Genomic DNA, 19,070 nt, shown 5'->3' with positions numbered 1-19,070 from the left:
TATTGTATTTATTTGAACGGAAACTTGCTAAACAGTCATATTTCGTCCTATTTTTCAGAATACATCTTTCCTAAACGCTAATGTAACAAATAACACACAGTCATGTTTTTACATTATATTTATGTGCATTTTTTTAATGTTTTGATTAAAATGCAATGAATTTAAACTATTTAATCCGTTATTTATATTGTTTATGCTGAATACTGAAAGGATTTAAATGGAAGACAAACAAATGAGAGAATTTCCATAATGCATAGCTCATTCTAAAATGTGTTCATCTATGGAGTGAAAAAAAATATCACCTAAAGCACACATTTATTGCTTGTTATTTTGCATTAAACATGAACAACAAACACCCAATAATGTTCAAATACAAGAAGACTATAAATATAGGTCAATGTGCACTAGAGGGAGCTATTCAGCATTATAAAATATAAGCACAATTAAAAAACAACACTTTTTTGGTTTACTTTGTGAATTCCTCATTTTGGGACTATTTACATGACCTATTGCAGTCCTTAACATGATCAAATTGCAGTATGAGTAGATGAGTTCTCGTGAAGCAAGGAAGATTACGGTCCTTAGATGAGCACTGATACTTGATTATTTAGTCACTGGATGGATTCAAATGGCTACACTGTCATTTATGGCACTTTTCATGGAGATTGATGGAGATCATCCCGGTTAGACGCTGTTGAGTAGGGGAGAGTTTGACGGTAGGGGGAGTTCATTGCTCAAGTGTTCTGTCTCCTTTTTATCCTCATCATTGTCTTGTTGGGTGTGTGCAACGGTCACGTTAAGCCTGCTCAGGTTGCCTTCCAATGTGGCTTCGGCGCCCTCTGCTCGGTCTCCTGCAGGCCGAAAGGAGAGACTAACCTTAGTGACATTAAAAGGTCCACTTTGAAATTTCTTTTTTTATTATTGAAATTGTTTGCACCCACCTCTCTCCTGGTCACAGTCCGGGGAGGAGGCTCCGCTGCACTGGCTCCGAGGGCCCAGAAGAGGCGAGCCATGGGCAGAACCGCACGGTGAGTCTGTGCAGTGAGAGCTGCACGGGCTGGCAACATCCAAAGCACCGGAGCAGGAAGAGGATGGGGAGGAAGGTGTGTGGAGAATGGAGGTCTCGGATGGCGGTGAGGGCATGTCCAGGGTGGCGGAGGTGGACGGACTGGATGAGGCGGACTGAGCGTCTTCCTCTGAGTCGTCGTCCATGGACACCGACACCACTGCACACACGTGAAACACTCGTGTGAGGACCAAAAAATCAGTTTGAATTACCCCTCAAGCTTTTTCCATCGCGACACTCACTCGATATGCCGTCGCAATCCACGGAGAAGCCCTCGAGGTCCTCGCCGTCGAGCTCGGCCCCAACCCCCCGCCCTCGGGTCTCGAAGGAGCGGCGCTGGGCGTGGATTTCCTCGGAGATGCTTTCCAGGCGGCGAAGGGCGCCGCGGTACTCGGCTTTAGCCACCACCAGCTTAGCCTGCCTCTCGTCCACGTGACGCTTCAGTTGCTAAAATGAATGAATTCATGCTAGTTTTTACCAGCCTGTTTCATATCATATGCTAGCATTGAGTGAGAAGGTTTCAATATCTTTTTTGTTTTGTGTGTCAGTTTAACAGTAAACTTTAACAGGATGTGACAAACGATGTCATAAGCAAAGTTAATCAATCACTGGGCCGGTTTGAAGAAAGGTAAATATTTAAACTACATTTCACAGTGATACATTCTGACTTCAGGTGAAAAAAAACTCAACTAACAGAACAAAGATGACATGAGTACGTGATGCTCACTGAATGGGATTCAGCAACATACTTTGCCCAGCTCCGATCAGGATAATCATTAGTTAAAACGCAAACACGATTTGCATAATGGAGCGGTGAACACCGAATGTGCTTGAGTTCATTTTGCGTGTCGTGGTGCACGCACCTACCTCAAGCTGGAGATAATACTTTGCTTTCAATTCAAAATACGGCCTGCAGGGGGAGACACAAAGAAGCCAAAGAGTGAGTGGGGGAGGAAACTGAAAAACCCACTCCACTCTGACCACTGGCATTCCTGGGCTCTTACAAAAGGCAGTTACACCCCAACAAGTCAGAAGAGAAACATCTGGACTTGATCAACACAGCCCCGTTTTGCTTTGCCTCTGGAAGCGCACACAAGAAGGCAAAACAAAAAAGCAGACCCACTTTGATTTGTTGATGGAGCGTTTAAGTTTCTTTTCCAGTTGCTTCATGTGGCTGATGCAGGACGTGTAGTTGGCCGCCGTCGTCTTGTGCTCGGCCTCGCTGCGCATTCGGGTTTGCTCGGCCTCCATTACCTGCGCAAAAGCATGGAAGTAGATTCGATAAACAAACTACCGTAATTTTCGGACTATAAGTCGCACCGGAGTATAAGTCGCACCAGCCATAAAATGCCCAAAAAAAGTGAAAAAAAACATATATATGTATATACGTCGCTCCTGAGTATAAGTCGCCCCCCCACCCAAACTATGAAAAAAACCGCGACTTATAGTCCGAAAATTACGGTACTCATCGTGACATTTGCAGCTATAGAAAAATGTAGAGTCTTCTTGTTAAAGCTATTTATCAAGCACGTGTCCAAACATATGTGAGGTTTTGGATGTGTGGCAATGTCAAGTTATCGCATGCGCACCCACCCTCTGCGTGGCATGATTAAGCATTTCCTGCCAGGCCGAGTCAAACTGGCGGCTGTCCTCCTCCAGCAGTCTCTCCTCGGCCAGGGAGATTGTCTCCTTGGCGGCCCGCAGGATCTCCACCGCCCGATGGAACTCCTGGGTGGCCTTCTGGGCTTCGACCTGGGCCTGACGGATGTCAAAAAAGGGCACAAATTAAAATATTTGGTGGGCTCCTCCAACTCATGCTCGCTGTCAATGGGACTGTTATTCCCATCGCGCCGCGCGGCCCACCACCGACATTCATATTTAATCACGGCCAATACAAAAACTGGATACAAAATTCCACGCTTAAACTTTTGCCCTCAATAGGATTGTGTGATGGAATCGGCACCATACAGAGTGTGCTTTTATCAGATGATAAAAAAAAAATAGTTTTTGAATGCATGATTGTTTTTGGCTGATGTTGCAAAAACAATGCCGTTAGAATGGTGCATTCATGTTTTCATGTTACATATTGTGCTGCTGACAGGATAAGGCGCTATTGCCACAACGGAAATATCATGATTGCATCATAAATTTAAGATGGCTAAGTAAGATTAAGGAAGGCGAAAAGAAATTTGCTTTGGGGCAAAAATGGTACGAATAGGTTTTGATGTATTTATGACTTATTTTGGTAACAATTGAATGGTTATTGAAACAAGTTTGCTCCTCTTGTTGACCTCTTCAAATATAAAACTCCATTTTCTTTTTATTTAAAAATGGAACATTTATTTTATACCGCCAATTAAAGTCATTTCAAATATTTTTCATTAAAATATGTTAGCATAATTTTTTTTTGATCTTGCAATAGTCAGTGGGAGTTTAAAGCTGTGTAACGTTTGTTTCCCACGCACCCCCCGATCGCCTGGTGTCACCCCCGACTGAAGATAGCCCCCCAGCAATGACGTCAGCAGGCGCAAAGGTGACACCACCTGCCTTGACACTGTCATGATATCCAAGGCGAGTGAAGATAGCACTTTGGGTGCGATCTGCTCTGCTCGATGTTACAAACTGATTGCGTGACTCGTATGACCCATTTCCCAGGCTATGCAATGCTAAGATCATTCATGGCATGAGGACTACAAAACGAAATAATCACTCACTCGTTTTGTCAGGGTGGAAGTTAAAAAAAGAAAAAACAGCACACTTCCTTTCCCATTCTGGGTTATGTCACATAAATAGTTTGAGTCAGCTCTGCCTGCCAAAAGCAAATATTATTGTAACACTAATAATAATAAATCTTGGAGACACAAAAACCTTATTTGACCATTTTTGTCTTTACCGGTTCGTCAGCACTTGAGTCGTTTATCCGCAGAATACACGCACATGCAGACAGACAGACACTGTTGCACAAGACAAAAGACAGGACAGCTCGTGCAAATTTCCACATCGCAACTCCCCCTTCTCAAATTTGTTGGAATGTAAGTGGAAAAAAACATGGTGCTTCCAGAGGGGGGAGGGCAAATGAAATGCGCGAGCGTGCACGTGTGACACGGTCAGGCAGGCATTTGGATCTCTCCGAAGTGGGTCACGTTTGAAACATTAAACGTCGCCGTCTATAAATCATAAGCGGACAATATGCCGGATGAACCCTGAGGCCTTCATGGGCTTTGCGTGGTGGTTAAGCCCCCTTTAAATACGCGCACGCGCATTCTGATCCCCCTCACGTGCACTTTGGTCCCATCCCACGCGGCAAACGGTGGCGTCAAATCACACCATCTATTTATGTTTTGACTGCACGGCAATGACACGCAAGTGTCAAACTCGGTTTAATATACAGAGGTGCTTTAAAAATAGACGTCACGTGTGTACGCTCGCCTTTTAAGTAGATATGAGACGAGTTCTTTCAAGCGTCTCGCAGTTAATCCGCTTTCCAACTCATCCAGTGTGTGTGTGTGTACCTGTCTGGCTATTTTGCGAGCCTCCCAATAAGGTTTGGAGTCCTCCACGGCCCGTCCGATCTTCTTCACCTGCTCGTCCAGCTTGACGGTGGCTTCCACCAACACGGCGCGGAAGCGTTGGCGGAATTCCTGCAAATGCACACACCCGCTTTAGTGTGGGCCAAATTGTGCAAAGATGAGACAAAATGAGAGCTAAATTCCTCTAAGCGCTGTCATGAGGCCAGCGTGGTTGTGGTTTTTTTGATTAAAGCGGCCAAGCTACTCTTGTTCAATGTGATTTGAAGCAGCGGGAGGGAGCTTGGCCGCAACTGAATCAGTACTCTGGATTACAAATAAAATTCTTGTCATCAGTGCTGTACACAATTTCCCTTGTTGTTATTGTTACTTTGGGCCGCAGCATGGAAGGAGGTCTACTCCAATGTATTCATCAATATGAGAACAAAAGTGTGACAACTGCATTGAATTGAAAGCAAAAAGGAATGTCTGTTTCCAAACTAATCTGCAATTCTGCTGACGAAGCAGTTCTCATCATTGAAGTCGTGGCGAACCCATTTAAAGCGCGTACGCTGCAGGACGGCGGCGGCGACACCTGTATCCTGTTCATAAAAGTGACCTCGAGGGCGGAAACACAGGAAGTGTGCTTCCCTGTGACATCGCAGCGTTCCCCCACTTCCTGACCCAGCATGGAGCGCCGTTGCTTTTATGCTTCTCTTTTTTAGAAAGAACAACTTTAGTTGTGTTAACACATATCAATGTAGTAAACTCAAACTACTCTTCTTCTGTTCTTGGTGGTTAGACTGAATTGACTGCATTGTTGGAAGGGAGTGGAGCAAGAATGGGAAAACCGCAATCTCCGGACTGTTTTGCCAGCGACTAATTTCATCCTGCCACACGGCTAACTACAAGAATGGCCGTGGAAACTAAAAATGCTTGGCATCCATTTTGGATAGTTGGTTTGTTTTTACAGGAAGGATAAGGGTTGTTTATGGGAGACACTTGGGACTCTCACAAGTGTCCCAAATAGAACAAAGTCAATGTGAGGACAGACAAGACATGGAGATTTGCTTAAGATAATACCATCCAATCGTAGTCGCTCTTCACAGAGGATAAAGAATATGTGCCAGTGTGTATTGTTATATCTGTAGCACGCCACCATGTGTGTTTAAAGATCTGTTGCTTGAAGTATTATGAAACCACGGCAACTGCCAAACTGCAAAATTAGCATTGCTAGCATCTCTTAGTCCTTATTCGTCTTTTTTTCCATCTTTGCAAGGCGTTCACAGAGGAACTATTTTGAGAAACGGTTCACGTCGCTAGGCAATTTTCGAAAGCATTAAGCCAAACGAGAAGAATCATCTCTCCTTGTTGCTTGGAGGATCTCGAAATGCGTTTAGGCAAGGTAGAAAAGTGCACCGTGACAGCGGAGAAAGAAGTCTTCTGTTTATTACCTCCAGCTCGCTCTCCCAGCGATTGATGTCATCTGTGGACTGGTTTAACTTCTCCAGCTCTCCCTGTTTGCAGTAAACACAGATGGAGACAAACACGGATTGGATCGAGGTTAAAAGCAGTTTCTCTTGATGAAATTAGCGGAGTTGGCTATGGCATGAAAACACACATTGTGGGAGCATACTGATGCTTTTAAATGCGATATATTAGGCATGTGTCTTATATAGCACAGTTTCATCCAAATACTTCAAGGATTGAGAATCAGGAGGACTTGATAGCATATTATACGATTAGTTTTGAGGGGACCGTCCCGTCTCATCAGTTACCATGACGACTGGAGGCATAAGTAGACAGATAATAAACAATGTCACAGACATGAAGCTGGATAGCAGGGAATTTGAATAATCAATCAACTCCCAGAATTAGTTGTTTGACACTTGCAAACATTCTGCAACAAAAGTCATTAAAAGTTTTCCATTTTATCACTTATAAGTCATCTCACCTGGATTCTTGGGTCAACCTCTTCCTCCTCAGCACCTCGGCAGTCTTCCTCATAATCGGTCCCATTTTGCAAAGGCTCCATTGTTATTTAGACTGTCCTCAGCTCGCTTAGAACCCAGTTCGACACAGGGTGGAGTGGGCTGGTGGGTAACCGGGTGTCAGCCAATGATGAGCCCCCCACTCTTCACCCACCGTGGCGTGCATCGGGCTCTTTGGGCGCTTCTCCGGGATGCTGGAGGGGATCCCTGCACGCCTGTCTGGCCGCGGGGGAGCCAGCCGACACACTGCCGTGGATCACAACCTCAGGGACCCAAGTCGACAGAAGGGAGGAAAGCAGTCAAGTTTGATGACACATATAAATGCAACATCCGGTGATTGCCTTCAAAATAAATGTAGAGGAATGTAATTAGGATATGACACATTTACTTGACGCACGCGCTCGCGTGATGTTTCCGGTTTTAGCGCAAGTTCACGTGGAACTGGATCCAACGCCAATCATACAGGCCAGAACACCTAGCGGCGCACGCCCTCTTGTGGCGACGAGGAAACGTGCAAGACACGAACATAAATCTACCTATTTTAATGCTTTGATTTGGTGGAGATTTGTGTGCTTGAAATATTTAATATTATAAAATAAATCAAATCACGAAATAAACACTTAAAATAAAAAAATAAACTCTAAAATGACTCTTCTACCCTAGCTAAATTCTATTCAAGTCCACCTAATATGTGCTATTTTTTTTTTATTATTGGTTAATTTGAACAATTAACAAATATAAATGGCTGTAAATTCATTCAATACACACATTACACTGTCCACGGACAACACCGCTCTAAATGCAACAGCCTGAATTGATGCAGGTGTACCTAATAAAGTGTCCAGCGAGCCTATTCCTCTTCATGACGGTGCCACGTGGTTCATAAGAAGTGTATGTTTGCATTAACATCAAGTGACTTCTACCATTATTAAAGCTATGATATTTCTCTGCTCAATATGCGGAAAGGTGCGCAGAAAATGAGAGAGGAAAAAGCCAGACGCTCCAACATGGACGCCTGCTTGGATCAGCGTTCGTCATCGCGTTTTTTTCTTCTTCTGTTTTTTTTTTTTTTTTTTTCCAGCGTCCCCCTTTGCGTGTGCATCATGCACTCACTCGCCCGCCGGACTGCGTTCATAACGGAGCGGAATGGCGCTCTCTTCCTACTGACTTCTTTTGAAAGAGGAGATGCGCAGAGCGAAAGGCGGCTGCTGATGCGACCACCAGCTCGCCTCCTCTTTGTCTCTCTTCAACATCCGCATCGAGGAGCACCTTTGGGCGTCGGAAGAAGAAGAAGAAGAAGGAGGAGGAAGGGAGGCAGCGAGAGGGGGCTAACCGAGGATGGAGTTCAAGCATCTGGTGGAGGCGGCCGAGAAGTGGTGCTCGGGGAACCCGTTCGATCTCATCTTTGCCGAGGAGGACGACGAGAGGCGGCTGGACTTCTACGCGGAGCCCGGCGTCTCCTTCTACGTGCTGTGCCCCGGCGGAACCGACACTTTCGTGAGTGGGCCTCTCGCTATAAATATCCCGCACATGCATGCGTGTGTGTTCTAGCATAGGCGGGGTCCCCGTGGACGCGGAGGAAGGAACGAATGATGTCATGCACCCCGTTCCCCCACTCAAATAAAGCCCCCCCCCCGGTTGGATTATGATGCATTCATTACATGTCACAATCTGCTCGCTGCGGTGTCATATTATGCAATCATGCACCAAACGCAGATTTGCACCATCATCCCCAAGGTTGACGGTGGTCAGAAAAGGCCGGTCCAAAACAGTGGCGACTGCTGGAGTTATGATATAAATCAGTCATACGTGTCTTATCCAAAGCTGTGTCAAGGAGGCGGGGGATAAGCACAATAATGCATTAGGCCTGCATGGCTACATGCAGTAAGCTAAGCCTTGTTGCTCAACCGAATTCTGGACAAAGACTCGATGCATTGCCATGTTGGGTTGATCAGGTCTTTGCTTCATCACAAGGAGCCTCTTCTCTAACTTTTAATCATAGTTTTTTTTTTTGCATCCAGGGCAAAATTGCAGGACACATCAAATGCTCTCAAGGGGGAAAAATATATTATTTCTATACCACAATGTGTCTATTCATACTGATGGCGCATAGTGACGAGCAGAACTATTAAAGGCTCTTCCACTAGATGGCAGACGGTACTTTTAACCGATGCATGCACCTGTTGCTCTTAAGATCACCGTTCCAAATAGTTCAAGCTATTTTGGTTTGGGAGCGTGAGCCATTTCCACTGTAAAAGATGCGCCTTGGGAAACAATCCACTAGAGAGCGCTGCAACACAACATGAACTCCCATTGAAATAGGTCACGCAAGTCACATGATCCGGCGCCTGACCTTGTAGATGTTTCATTTGTCACTCAAGAGTGATCCATGCAAGAGATCAAGCCAACTGTTCCCACACAAGGGTGTGCCCGATAATAGGTGGAGATGCTGATGAATACCAAACACTTGGAGCGGCTTTTACCATAATCAACAATGTGAACCACAGATTCAAATATTTGGTTATTTTCAAACAACACCTCTCAGCTATTTAGTCCATTGGCACCAACCAAACAAAGGCGCGGTCAACTCACCAGCCACATCATTAGGTACACCTCGCCAATCCACTGTGCTCGTCAGGGTCTGGGTTAGTTGCTAAACATCATGACGAGAAACTGCCTTTGTTTTGTCAAAATATTAGAAACACTCCTCGGTATTATGCAACGCGGCGCTGAAAACAGCAATGAGGAGAAGTGAAGCTTGGCCAGTTTATTTGAACACAAAGTTCTGTTGTATGAATAGCAGGTCAAACGGGGGAATGCGCAGGTTAATCAAGAGTTGAAATATATAATAAATATGATTCATAGTAAATAAATCATTTTCTGACAAATACTTTGACTAGGTAACTGTACGGGACCTTTGGACTGTGTTTAACCAACACTACAAAGCAAGCGTGCACCCTAATAAGTGCAGAAATGATCTTTCATTTCCTTTACTGTAATGAGGAAGTAAACGCGATGGCTTATTACCGTCATCCGACGTGCTTATACAGGCCTCATTGATTCATCTTATCAAGGCCCGCTTGAAAAAGTTGCGTGGGGGCTTCTCAATATGTCTAAAAACTCATCAAGATTTGCAGGTGTGTGTAGCTACTTTCCCCTCGGCTGACCCTGACCTAGAAAAAAAAAAAAAGCGTAGGCCGCAAACTGGAGCCAGATAGCTGACTTTTTTTTGTTTTATGCTTATGATGAAATTTATGTTTGTACAGCACGTGTGGAGTGAGAGCGAGGACTGCCTACCATTTTTACAGCTGGCTCAGGATTACATCTCGTCCTGCGGCAAGAAGACCCTGCTGGAGGTGCTGCAGAAGGTCTTCACGTCCTTCAGGCCTGTAAGATAAACACTGATTAACACACTTTCGCACACACAGTGACCTCAGAATGCAGAGTTGGCGGCTCTCCCCAAACTGGAACGGATAAACAATCTTGAATTATTCAGAGTAATAATGTCTAAGTAAGTCACTTGCACCGGATTAGCACTGATTTGAGCAAAAGTGCGTCCAACTGGATCTGGAAACGTGAAATGGTGAAAAGGTTTGCACTGTTTTAGCAAATTGGCTTCAAACATGGATAATATATTTTTTTTAAAAACTCACTTGATAAGATCTTTCAAATTTAACTTTGAAGCTTAATACATTGAACTGTTTAAATTGAGATATGACTTATTTTATTTCATGTGCAAGCTTTTACAACCATTTATTTATTTATTTTCCATCTTGTTTTTGAACACCTTATTTCGTCCTAAGTACAGATTGGGTGGAGCGTGGCTAATGTACAAATAAGCACAACTTGCTTAAGTCATCAATTCGACTCAATATTTTTGCCACAGTAACTGTCCAAAACTTCAAGTTTCTTAAAACGGACTTTTGACTGAATGCATTAAAAAAATACCTAATTAAAAAGCAGCCAGGCTATTGACCAAAATACATGCCGTCCTGTCCGTGTGTGTTAAAACTCCAAATTGTCCGTCTCCTCCCGTTTAGCTGCTGGGGCTGCATGACATAGAAGACGAGACGTTTGAGCACTACCACGCCGACGTGGAGGGCGAGCCGGGGCCCGACCACCAGCAGATGGGGGTCAGCCAGCAGTGACAAGGAGAGAGGAAGGCGGCCGGGGGATCCTGAGGGCCTCACTACTGAGCTGACACACACGCGCGGGGCCAACTTCTTAAAAAAAAAAAATTGCGCCGTCATGTTGTTGAATGTTGCTTTGCTTTCTAAAGGCATGCACTTGGTTGCGCCTGGTTGAACCCCGAGCGTCCCCGAGCGTCCCCTGCACACAAACACAGCAGGGCTACGTGACCTACACCAACGCAAACCTATCCAATCATTCACCGTTTTTGGTTAACCTTCCACAGCACGGCAGCGCTTGAGGCACCGCTTCGGCTTCCCGGGAGGCGCATTGTGACCGTTAGCCCACTTTCTACAAAAGAGGCGTGGAAATCTTTCCATTTGTTGTCCTCAGTCAACCTCAAGTGTTTTGACTGTGTTTCCTAAAAGCATATTACGCATATCATTCTCGCCAGGGGCACGGAGAATTACTCGTTACATCATCGTACGGTGACTGACCCCCCCCCCCCCCCCCCCCTTTTTATTTGCTATCTTGTGACTGTCACAACAAAAGGCCGTGCTCTTCCTGGTTCCTGTGTCACATGACACCTTCGTTTATCTCTTAACTGTGGTCTTCCTAGTTGTTGCCTTGCCTCTCCCAGCACAAGCTGTTCACATATACCTTTAAATTTAGCGTACTTTAACAAATGCTGTACACGGGTAGTCCATTATGTACATTTTTGGTCCTAGAAAAGGGCGGAGTCCAGTAAGCACAGGTACACAAATATACGGTGTACATCGAGGCACAGAAATGGACTCCGGTTGTATGGCCCAAATTTTCTGATGGTGTAAATCTGATTTCTGTTGCTATTTGCCGCTTGGAGCCACCCCGCCACTGCCTTCACCACACAGATGGTTTATTTTTAGCCTGCGTTAGTGTCATCCTACGCTTCTTCCTCATGCGATGTATCTTAATTGCGTTTGTCCCCTGAGACGTGCGTGCCTGTTTGCAATTGTTCCAATAAAGCGTGTGAACCTAATTTGGGGTTGTTGTGCTGTGTTTATTTTTATTTTATAGTGGGGGAATTTTTTTATCGGTTTCATCAGACATCAAAATGATGGATTTTTCAAGATGCTAAAAAGTTCATGCAAAACTTCCATGCACAGCAGGGCGGACGGACCAAAGAATTGGGAAAAACAATAATAAATTTTTCCGGGAGTTCAATTTTGTCATGCTTTATTTTTATTTTTGGGACCACTGCAAAATCACTGGAGGAAACTTCAACACACAAATGTCCAACTGCAAGCCCAACCCAAATACGACACAAAGACTCTCAATTGCCCATCGAGCTGAATATGAACGCGGACTCTATTGGGTTTAAGTCTATCGAATGGCTTGGACTTGTGGTAATGTCGTTAATGCAAGAAAAGCATTTGCAAAAGTGTTAAATTGAGCATGAATTATTGTTTGTCTAAATCTCCCCTGAGATTGGCTATGGCAACAAGTCCTGAGCCAGCAACAGCCTGCAGGGCGTCAAGCACGGGTCGGAAACGACAATAAATTAATGCGGACTTCAAAATAAAACAGAAAAACACGCAACCCATAACACAATTTTATGTACGTATACCTGAATAATATTGCTTCTAATCAAAATGTAACTGTAATACAAAAAAACTTAAATGTTAAATTGTACTGCGATTTGAGATCGGGGAGTCGAACGTAGGCTTTTAATGTGAAAGCGACAAAGTCTCCTCAAGACGTGCGCTTCCGGCGGGAGGAGGAGGAGCGCAATCCCTTTTATTTTTCTCTCCAGACTGTCCACAGTCGAGAACAAAAAACAAACTTGAACTACGTGGGATGCGTGTCAACTCTTGCTTATACGCTCGTCTGCCCGAGGAGGATCAAGGCATGACGTCCACTTGAAGAGATTATACCTTTTTTCCCTCAACCTTTGTTTTGTTTCGCTGCTAAACCAGCGGAGGGGAAGGGCTCTGCCGAGCCGAAGAAGAAAAAAAACAAAACATCAACAAACAAAAAAACGCCCGTTTGGAAAATTAAAGTTGCGTGTCAGCCAGTGCGCACCTTACGCACAAGACTGGAACCTTAAGATGTTGTCTCGACGCGGCAATGTCGCTTTGACTGTCGTTTTCTTTGTTGCTGTCACATCGTCAGGGCGGTAAGCATGTGTTAAGCCCCACTCAAGAGCTTGACGAGCTTCGCCCCGATCACAAAAACAATAGAGAACAACAGCATGGGGGCCAAACAAAGCAGTCCCGTGTACGACGGCAGAACCCGGGCGTATTCCAGCTCCGATCTGCCGTCCGGACACTCCGGCGGAGGGGAGCGCTTCGCCGGTTTCAGGTACACCAATGGACCCGAGGGCCCCCGGATCAGGTACACGGGCGGGGGGCCCACCAGCTCCGGCCTCAGCATACCGGCCGGGGGCAGGCCGGGCTCGCACGCTCTCAATCAAAGTCTGGACGGCACAGATGGCGATGACGAGGGCCAGATGACCCCCGAGGGCCACAGGCTGCTAATAGGGTCTCTACCGGCTCATCTGTCGCCCCGCCTGCTAACAGGTAAATCAAGATCAGGTTGCTCGAGGTCGATGTTGATCATTCTGCAGAGTTACATTTTTCAGCCTTGTTCGGTTCACTTAAAATGCATCCTCAATTGGGTTTCAGTTTGAGGGTTGACATGGATGCAAAAGCTGCACTGATAGGTGGCTGTGAATGCTTGGCGCCCAGAAATTCAGCTGCTATAAGCTCCACTTTACCCAAATAAAAACATGCACCATAGTTTGGGATCTGGCAAGTAAACTTGCTAACCACCACCTGCTCATTGTTCTTTTCCGAAAGACACGTCACCTCCAGTGTGGCTGAACTTCATCATGCATGTCCTATAAAAATGAATGTGAGTTTATCGTATGTGTATTTTAACAAGGCTTCACTTGCTTGACTTGTATTTTTCCATTGGTGCATATGGCACTTATAACAGCCGTCGCCGTTTGATCGCAGCCACAGGTGGCTGTTTTGCTTAAGAGTCCACCCCCCACCCCCTCCTTTAACCGTCTTGCAAAACCGGCCTGTTTTTCACGGCGACCGCGAGAGGGAAGAGTGCATAATGTAGGTCAGCAGATAAGAGCTGCCTGCTGGTTACACATTTGCACGCACACACCAACGCACTTCCTGGTGGGGCGTGTCCTCAAGGAGACAAAACAGAACTTACTCGAAACAGTCCCCCCTATATCATCGACTTGAAACAAAGTCTTTCCATGCTATTTCCTTATTGTGACTTCTCCTGATAGGACGCCTCGTGGCGTCGATGGTGATTTTCCCCACAAGGAAGTGTAATCATTGATGGCCAGCAGGTCTTCTGTCACGTCCCCCATGCTGTTCCTCTTTTTTTTTGGCCCTGCTCGTGGACACATGGTGCGCATATGATGCATCAGAGGCCATTTCCCGATTTGGATTTCATCGTACTCCAGTTAGTGGACGCATGCCCGGTTAATCTGGCCTAGAAGCTGCTCCAAATCCACATATATAGGCTTCAAATTATGACTTGATTAAACACTAAAGCGGTCAGTCACATGCTACTAGAAGAATGACTTGTGAGGTACATTATGACCTTGCAAAATTCAAATGAAAAGATAATCAAATCATGCTCTGCAGCCTAAAATGATCACATAGTGTGTTTCTGGATGGATGTTGTGTACCTCTCACTTTGAGACCACATCCTCTTCAACTTCCTGGTTGTGTTCATTTCCTCTACAGGTTTCCACTGTCCTGTGTGTTCCAAGTTCATGGCGTCGGATGAAATTGAGAAACATCTGCTCATGTGTTTCAGCAAATCGCGCCTCACCTACAACAGTAAGAGCGACATTGACTTGACCACCACCACTATGAAAAAATCATTTCCTCATACTATAAATGGGCCTGAATTGATTACTGTGCCTATATTCTATGGTAGTGTGTCTCAGGGCCATGCGCACATGTAATACGATCGCTGCTTGTCGGTTATTAACGATATAAATAGATACATATAGCCAGACATACGGCATGCTTCAGATCTTTTTTTTTTTTCTTCTCTATACAATGCTTGTATGGGAATTTGATCAGATTACAAAGTTGCAGGGTCCAGTAACTCCTCTGACATTTGACACTATGTCTGTTTATTTGAATTTTTTTTTTCTTTTTCCATCTCAGAGGACATCTTGTCCAGAGATTCTGGGGAATGTGCCATCTGCTTAGAGGAGCTGGAGCAAGGCGACACCATTGCCAGACTCCCCTGCCTCTGTATCTACCATAAAGGGTAATTTATAGACACACATGCACACTTGACTGGTTTTCTATTGAGTTGAGCTCGAGATTGATGAGGTCACCTTGAAACCATTTTTTTTTTTAGCTTTATGTATATTGGTAAACAAATTCTTCACTTTGGACTGGCCAACTTGTTTTCCAATGGCTGTAAGCGGGTTCACATATTAAAAGAAATTCCCTTGGCAAGCAAACATTGAGTCAGAGCTTAAGTCAACATTCTCATTTATAACAACCCAACCCTTACATTCTGTTTGGGTCAAATTTGACGGGGATAGAAATACCCTAAATGTCTAAAAGAACTCTATCATCTTTTTTATGAACTCTGATGTAATTCTCTCTCTGTCTCTCTTTATTTCCAGGTGCATAGACGAGTGGTTCGAAGTGAATCGCTCGTGTCCGGAACACCCCTCCAACTAGCAAAGAGTATAGTCAATCAATTGACTGTACCCCAACCTTATTTTTAACACTGTACGTTCCAGTGTTGTAATTATGTTTAAGTGCTCATCAGGGATTGTAAAACATGATTTTGTAGCGGATTATTCGTGCGGCCTCGCGGGTGAGACGTCGATGGTTTTATTTTATTTTTGTTCGGTGTGTCGATGAGTGTGCGAGGGAAACTACTGGCGGAAGTCCGTTTGCGACTCCAACGTGAATGTTCATTGGGCCCTCTGCTGGCTTGAGCCTTGCCCTAAAAACTGGGGTCCGGCGGAAGGAACTGTTTTGCGATGGGACATTTCAATAGAGATTTTTCTGGTTGTTGTCGTTGCCTGTTCTGGACTGGCTGAACAATGTGGGGAAAGAAAAACAGCCATACAGAATACAAGATGCCTATGTCAGCTTTAAAGGATGATTAGCGTTGATGGAAGTAGTTTATTGTTTTTCCCGACATTCAAACAAATGTGTCATAGACCAAATAGTCTTAACACGAAATAGCTTAATGCTCGGCTTTTCTGAACCACATCCATGCAATTGTGTAGCATGTCGAAGGTGGAATTGACGAAAGGCTCGGACATATCTTAATGGTGATTTGGACGCTCTTTGAAAAGAAGCGTCATAATATGCTGCTATGTCATAGACTGGAAAGTTTCCTATAACCTTTGAATCTTTGTTCAGTGTCATTTCTATTTGTACTGTAATGAATTGCACAAGAAAATAAACGTTTTGTCATTGCGTCTCTTTACGGCGTTAACATGTGACCTTGAAGCAATAAAACTGTCGCATAAAAGATGTTTAGTTAAAAACAAGCATAACCAAAGTGCAAGTATTACATCACAATATCATAGGGTGCATATTCTTGAATGTGCTCCTAGTGTCACAAATTGTGTCTATTGTGCCTGACCAAACTAAAGATGACATTTTGACCCTATTTTACTGACGATAAATACCAAGCTGCTTTGCGAACATTTGCACCTAAATTTTGAGCAACAGTTAAAAACGAATCAATGTCCTGTTTTGCAGTGGATGATGATGTCATAGACATAGAAATGTCGCAGGTTTCACTAGGATAAGGAATTTATATAAGGAATATTTAAATCACAACTTAGACATAAAAAGTGTGAAAAATAAGCACTGCTTCGGTTTTTCTTTTTAAAGTTTATTTTATTTTATTCAATTTATTTCAAATTTTCGGTGCTCTAACAAAACATTAAAATCAAAACACTTGACGTCACCACGATGTGCTTCCGTCGCATGTTGATGACGACGGAGAGCCTAACAGCAACGTTGTTTCGAATTGCGGTAAACACGCTGAATTTGGCCTCTTTAAACTATTCGTTAAGCCGGAGAGCTCTTTTTATTATTTTACTGAGGTAAGCCTGTCACACCTATTTTTAACAGTTACTTGATTAAGGGTTTTAAACAGACATTTGTAAAGCTAACCAGACAGCGCATTAGCCACCGTGCTAGCCGCTAAACACAACTAGGCTTTTCCTCAAATCGTTGCTAATTATAGAATGATTGTAAAATAGGACATTAATTTGTCGGATCCATCCGACATTGTTGTCCATTTCAGGAGCGGGGATTGGACAACGACTTTTGAAAATGTCGTACATGCTACCGCATCTCCACAATGGCTGGCAAGTCGACCAAGCCATCCTGTCTGAGGAGGACCGAGTGCTCGTCATCCGCTTCGGGCACGACTGGGACCCGACGTGTATGAAAATGGACGAGGTTCTGTATAGTATCGCTGAAAAGGTTCGTGCAGACTACAACTGTTGCTTTTTTTTAACAGTCAGAAACAGCTTAATGTTTTGTTTTTATGTATTCATGTTTTTCTTTCATTGTTGTAAAGCGCTTTGAGCTGCATTTCTTGTATGAACGGTGCTATACAAATAAAGTTTATTATTATTATTATTATTATTATTAATAGTGGCCATTATGGAAAAGTAATGGATCATTTGTCTCCTGTAACAAGCAATCAACATTGTTGCTCTGACAGGTGAAAAACTTTGCTGTCATCTATCTGGTGGACATCACAGAAGTGCCTGACTTCAACAAGATGTACGAGTTGTACGACCCCTGCACGGTCATGTTCTTTTTCAGGTAAAATACTTAGGCAAAGGTTGGACAAAAACCTATTAAGGATTTTGTCTCGCATTCAAATGTCCTACTTCGCTCTCTTCAAGGAACAAGCACATCATGATTGATCTGGGCACCGGTAACAACAACAAGATCAATTGGACAATGGAGGACAAGCAGGAAATGATAGACATTGTGGAGACGGTGTACCGAGGAGCAAGAAAAGGGCGAGGTCTGGTGGTCTCGCCCAAGGATTATTCCACAAAATACAGATATTGATTTTGTTATAGTATTCTTTGACTTACTTGATTGGTATTTTTAAACATCTGTTGTATTTTGTTTAGTTTCATAAAGTTTTTCCATTTATTTCAACTCTCCAGACTTATTTGTGCTAAAAACAAATGATCAAGGCCTCATTTTTCATCATAAACTCAGATATCAATGGGAACATGTATTCTTGTTTTGAGTAGACTTTTCAAAACTATGCATAAGTTTTTACACTTAAGTTAAGCTTGCACTACGTTTCACTGAAAATCCCCAAGTGCATTGTCGCGAATATTCCACTAGATGACGCCAAAGTAGTGACTAAAAATCCACATCATGCAATAAACAAAGGTTTACTCCATGCTAAAATCATTTGCTTGTCTGCCATCAAGTGAAATAGCATTGAGCCACTCACTATACGTCAGTCTCATAGATGAGTAAATATATTATTTGTCGTAAAAAAAAAAAAAAAGCCCAATTTTCCACTTGATGATCTCATCATGTGCCTCCCAGTCTATGTGGACTCCAGAGTCCAAACCCTAAAGCTGTGGTAATCCGTGATCTGTTTTCAACTGATAGGGGATTGCTACAGAGTGGGGCGTCCTCACACTGTGAAGAGGGGCACCCAAGGGGGAGCCATATTGGCATGCCTCTATAGTTGGATACTAAACGAAGGAGAGGGTCGTTGCCCTTCTCCACCATTTCCTCATGAGGTCTTTCTATACTTTTACAGCCAACCATTTTTTTTTTGCTTACACGTGGCATCCCAATTTCAGGATTCACCATGAAAGCAGTAACATTGCAGTGGCTTTTTGTTGCCTCTGGGTCAGAAGAAATTAAAACGATATTTTGAGGAGATAAAATGCAAAAGTAAACCTCCCATTCTATTGACACTTAGCAGTTGGCTTAATATGCCACCCGTCTGCCTTTCACTCCACTCGAGGCACTGTGACTAAACGGATTTGCATTTCTGTCTTCTCAAACGGCCGTCATTCTCACAATCTGCGTCGCCAAGAGATTGTGGTGGCAAGTAAATAGTAAGTACAAATACTTTGTCATAGATTTTTCAGATATCTGTATCATATTTTTGACTAATCCAAATTATATTCTCACACTAAAAAGTAAAATTCAGATATTCACAGGTGAACCGTATATAAAGGAGCTGACTCAGCACTTCTACTATTACCATTTTTGTTTTGTTCTGCTAAAGAGCCACATGTGTGAGTACTTTTGCCCCCCTTTGGTTGATTTAGCTCAAAGTGAAGTAGCAGTACTCGGAGAGAGGTGTCACTATGATTTA

The 19,070-nt window shown here is 43.8% G+C and overlaps 4 protein-coding genes across 4 annotated transcripts; 3 read left to right on the top strand and 1 right to left on the bottom strand.

The window, feature by feature from the left end:
- Positions 1-137: 137 nt before the first annotated feature.
- Positions 138-7,111, bottom strand: sh3bp5a (SH3-domain binding protein 5a (BTK-associated)). Its single transcript, XM_037264442.1, has 9 exons — positions 6,527-7,111; positions 6,027-6,089; positions 4,579-4,707; positions 2,660-2,824; positions 2,190-2,320; positions 1,934-1,976; positions 1,309-1,513; positions 942-1,226; positions 138-851 (listed from the first exon to the last, which is right to left on the bottom strand). The coding sequence occupies exons 1-9, from the start codon at positions 6,605-6,607 to the stop codon at positions 685-687; spliced, it is 1,269 nt and encodes a 422-aa protein (XP_037120337.1). The 5' UTR covers positions 6,608-7,111; the 3' UTR covers positions 138-684.
- Positions 7,112-7,626: 515 nt separating this feature from the next.
- mturn (maturin, neural progenitor differentiation regulator homolog (Xenopus)) lies at positions 7,627-11,709 on the top strand. Its single transcript, XM_037264443.1, has 3 exons — positions 7,627-8,060; positions 9,830-9,952; positions 10,604-11,709. Exons 1-3 carry the CDS (start codon positions 7,902-7,904, stop codon positions 10,709-10,711), a joined length of 390 nt encoding a protein of 129 aa, XP_037120338.1. The 5' UTR covers positions 7,627-7,901; the 3' UTR covers positions 10,712-11,709.
- Positions 11,710-12,447: 738 nt separating this feature from the next.
- LOC119130550 (E3 ubiquitin-protein ligase ZNRF2-like) lies at positions 12,448-16,169 on the top strand. Its single transcript, XM_037264395.1, has 4 exons — positions 12,448-13,249; positions 14,444-14,539; positions 14,876-14,981; positions 15,349-16,169. The coding sequence occupies exons 1-4, from the start codon at positions 12,922-12,924 to the stop codon at positions 15,404-15,406; spliced, it is 588 nt and encodes a 195-aa protein (XP_037120290.1). The 5' UTR covers positions 12,448-12,921; the 3' UTR covers positions 15,407-16,169.
- A 477-nt stretch (positions 16,170-16,646) lies between these two features.
- txnl4a (thioredoxin-like 4A) lies at positions 16,647-17,949 on the top strand. Its single transcript, XM_037264526.1, has 4 exons — positions 16,647-16,797; positions 17,001-17,182; positions 17,427-17,530; positions 17,614-17,949. Exons 2-4 carry the CDS (start codon positions 17,030-17,032, stop codon positions 17,783-17,785), a joined length of 429 nt encoding a protein of 142 aa, XP_037120421.1. The 5' UTR covers positions 16,647-16,797; positions 17,001-17,029; the 3' UTR covers positions 17,786-17,949.
- The last annotated feature ends 1,121 nt before the right edge of the window (positions 17,950-19,070 follow it).

This window comes from Syngnathus acus, chromosome 11 (assembly GCF_901709675.1).
Source record: "Syngnathus acus chromosome 11, fSynAcu1.2, whole genome shotgun sequence".
In the NCBI taxonomy this organism is placed as follows: Eukaryota; Metazoa; Chordata; class Actinopteri; order Syngnathiformes; family Syngnathidae; genus Syngnathus; species Syngnathus acus.
This window is presented reverse-complemented; position numbering and strand designations above follow the sequence as displayed.

What these genes read in the sequence shown, in the direction of transcription:
- LOC119130550 (XM_037264395.1), top strand. Translation starts at nt 12,922, where the DNA reads ATGGGGGCCAAACAAAGCAGTCCCGTGTACGACGGCAGAACCCGGGCG. An exon ending in GTCGCCCCGCCTGCTAACAG is followed by an intron (nt 13,250 to 14,443) that starts GTAAATCAAGAT and finishes TTTCCTCTACAG; the next exon opens with GTTTCCACTGTCCTGTGTGT. An exon ending in CTCTGTATCTACCATAAAGG is followed by an intron (nt 14,982 to 15,348) that starts GTAATTTATAGA and finishes CTTTATTTCCAG; the next exon opens with GTGCATAGACGAGTGGTTCG.
- txnl4a (XM_037264526.1), top strand. Translation starts at nt 17,030, where the DNA reads ATGTCGTACATGCTACCGCATCTCCACAATGGCTGGCAAGTCGACCAA. An exon ending in TGTATAGTATCGCTGAAAAG is followed by an intron (nt 17,183 to 17,426) that starts GTTCGTGCAGAC and finishes TTGCTCTGACAG; the next exon opens with GTGAAAAACTTTGCTGTCAT. An exon ending in ACGGTCATGTTCTTTTTCAG is followed by an intron (nt 17,531 to 17,613) that starts GTAAAATACTTA and finishes GCTCTCTTCAAG; the next exon opens with GAACAAGCACATCATGATTG.
- sh3bp5a (XM_037264442.1), bottom strand. Translation starts at nt 6,607, where the DNA reads ATGGAGCCTTTGCAAAATGGGACCGATTATGAGGAAGACTGCCGAGGT. An exon ending in GCTGGGAGAGCGAGCTGGAG is followed by an intron (nt 4,708 to 6,026) that starts GTAATAAACAGA and finishes GTGCATTTGCAG; the next exon opens with GAATTCCGCCAACGCTTCCG. An exon ending in GGATTGCGACGGCATATCGA is followed by an intron (nt 1,227 to 1,308) that starts GTGAGTGTCGCG and finishes ACGTGTGTGCAG; the next exon opens with TGGTGTCGGTGTCCATGGAC.
- mturn (XM_037264443.1), top strand. Translation starts at nt 7,902, where the DNA reads ATGGAGTTCAAGCATCTGGTGGAGGCGGCCGAGAAGTGGTGCTCGGGG. An exon ending in CCGGCGGAACCGACACTTTC is followed by an intron (nt 8,061 to 9,829) that starts GTGAGTGGGCCT and finishes ATGTTTGTACAG; the next exon opens with CACGTGTGGAGTGAGAGCGA. An exon ending in TCTTCACGTCCTTCAGGCCT is followed by an intron (nt 9,953 to 10,603) that starts GTAAGATAAACA and finishes CCTCCCGTTTAG; the next exon opens with CTGCTGGGGCTGCATGACAT.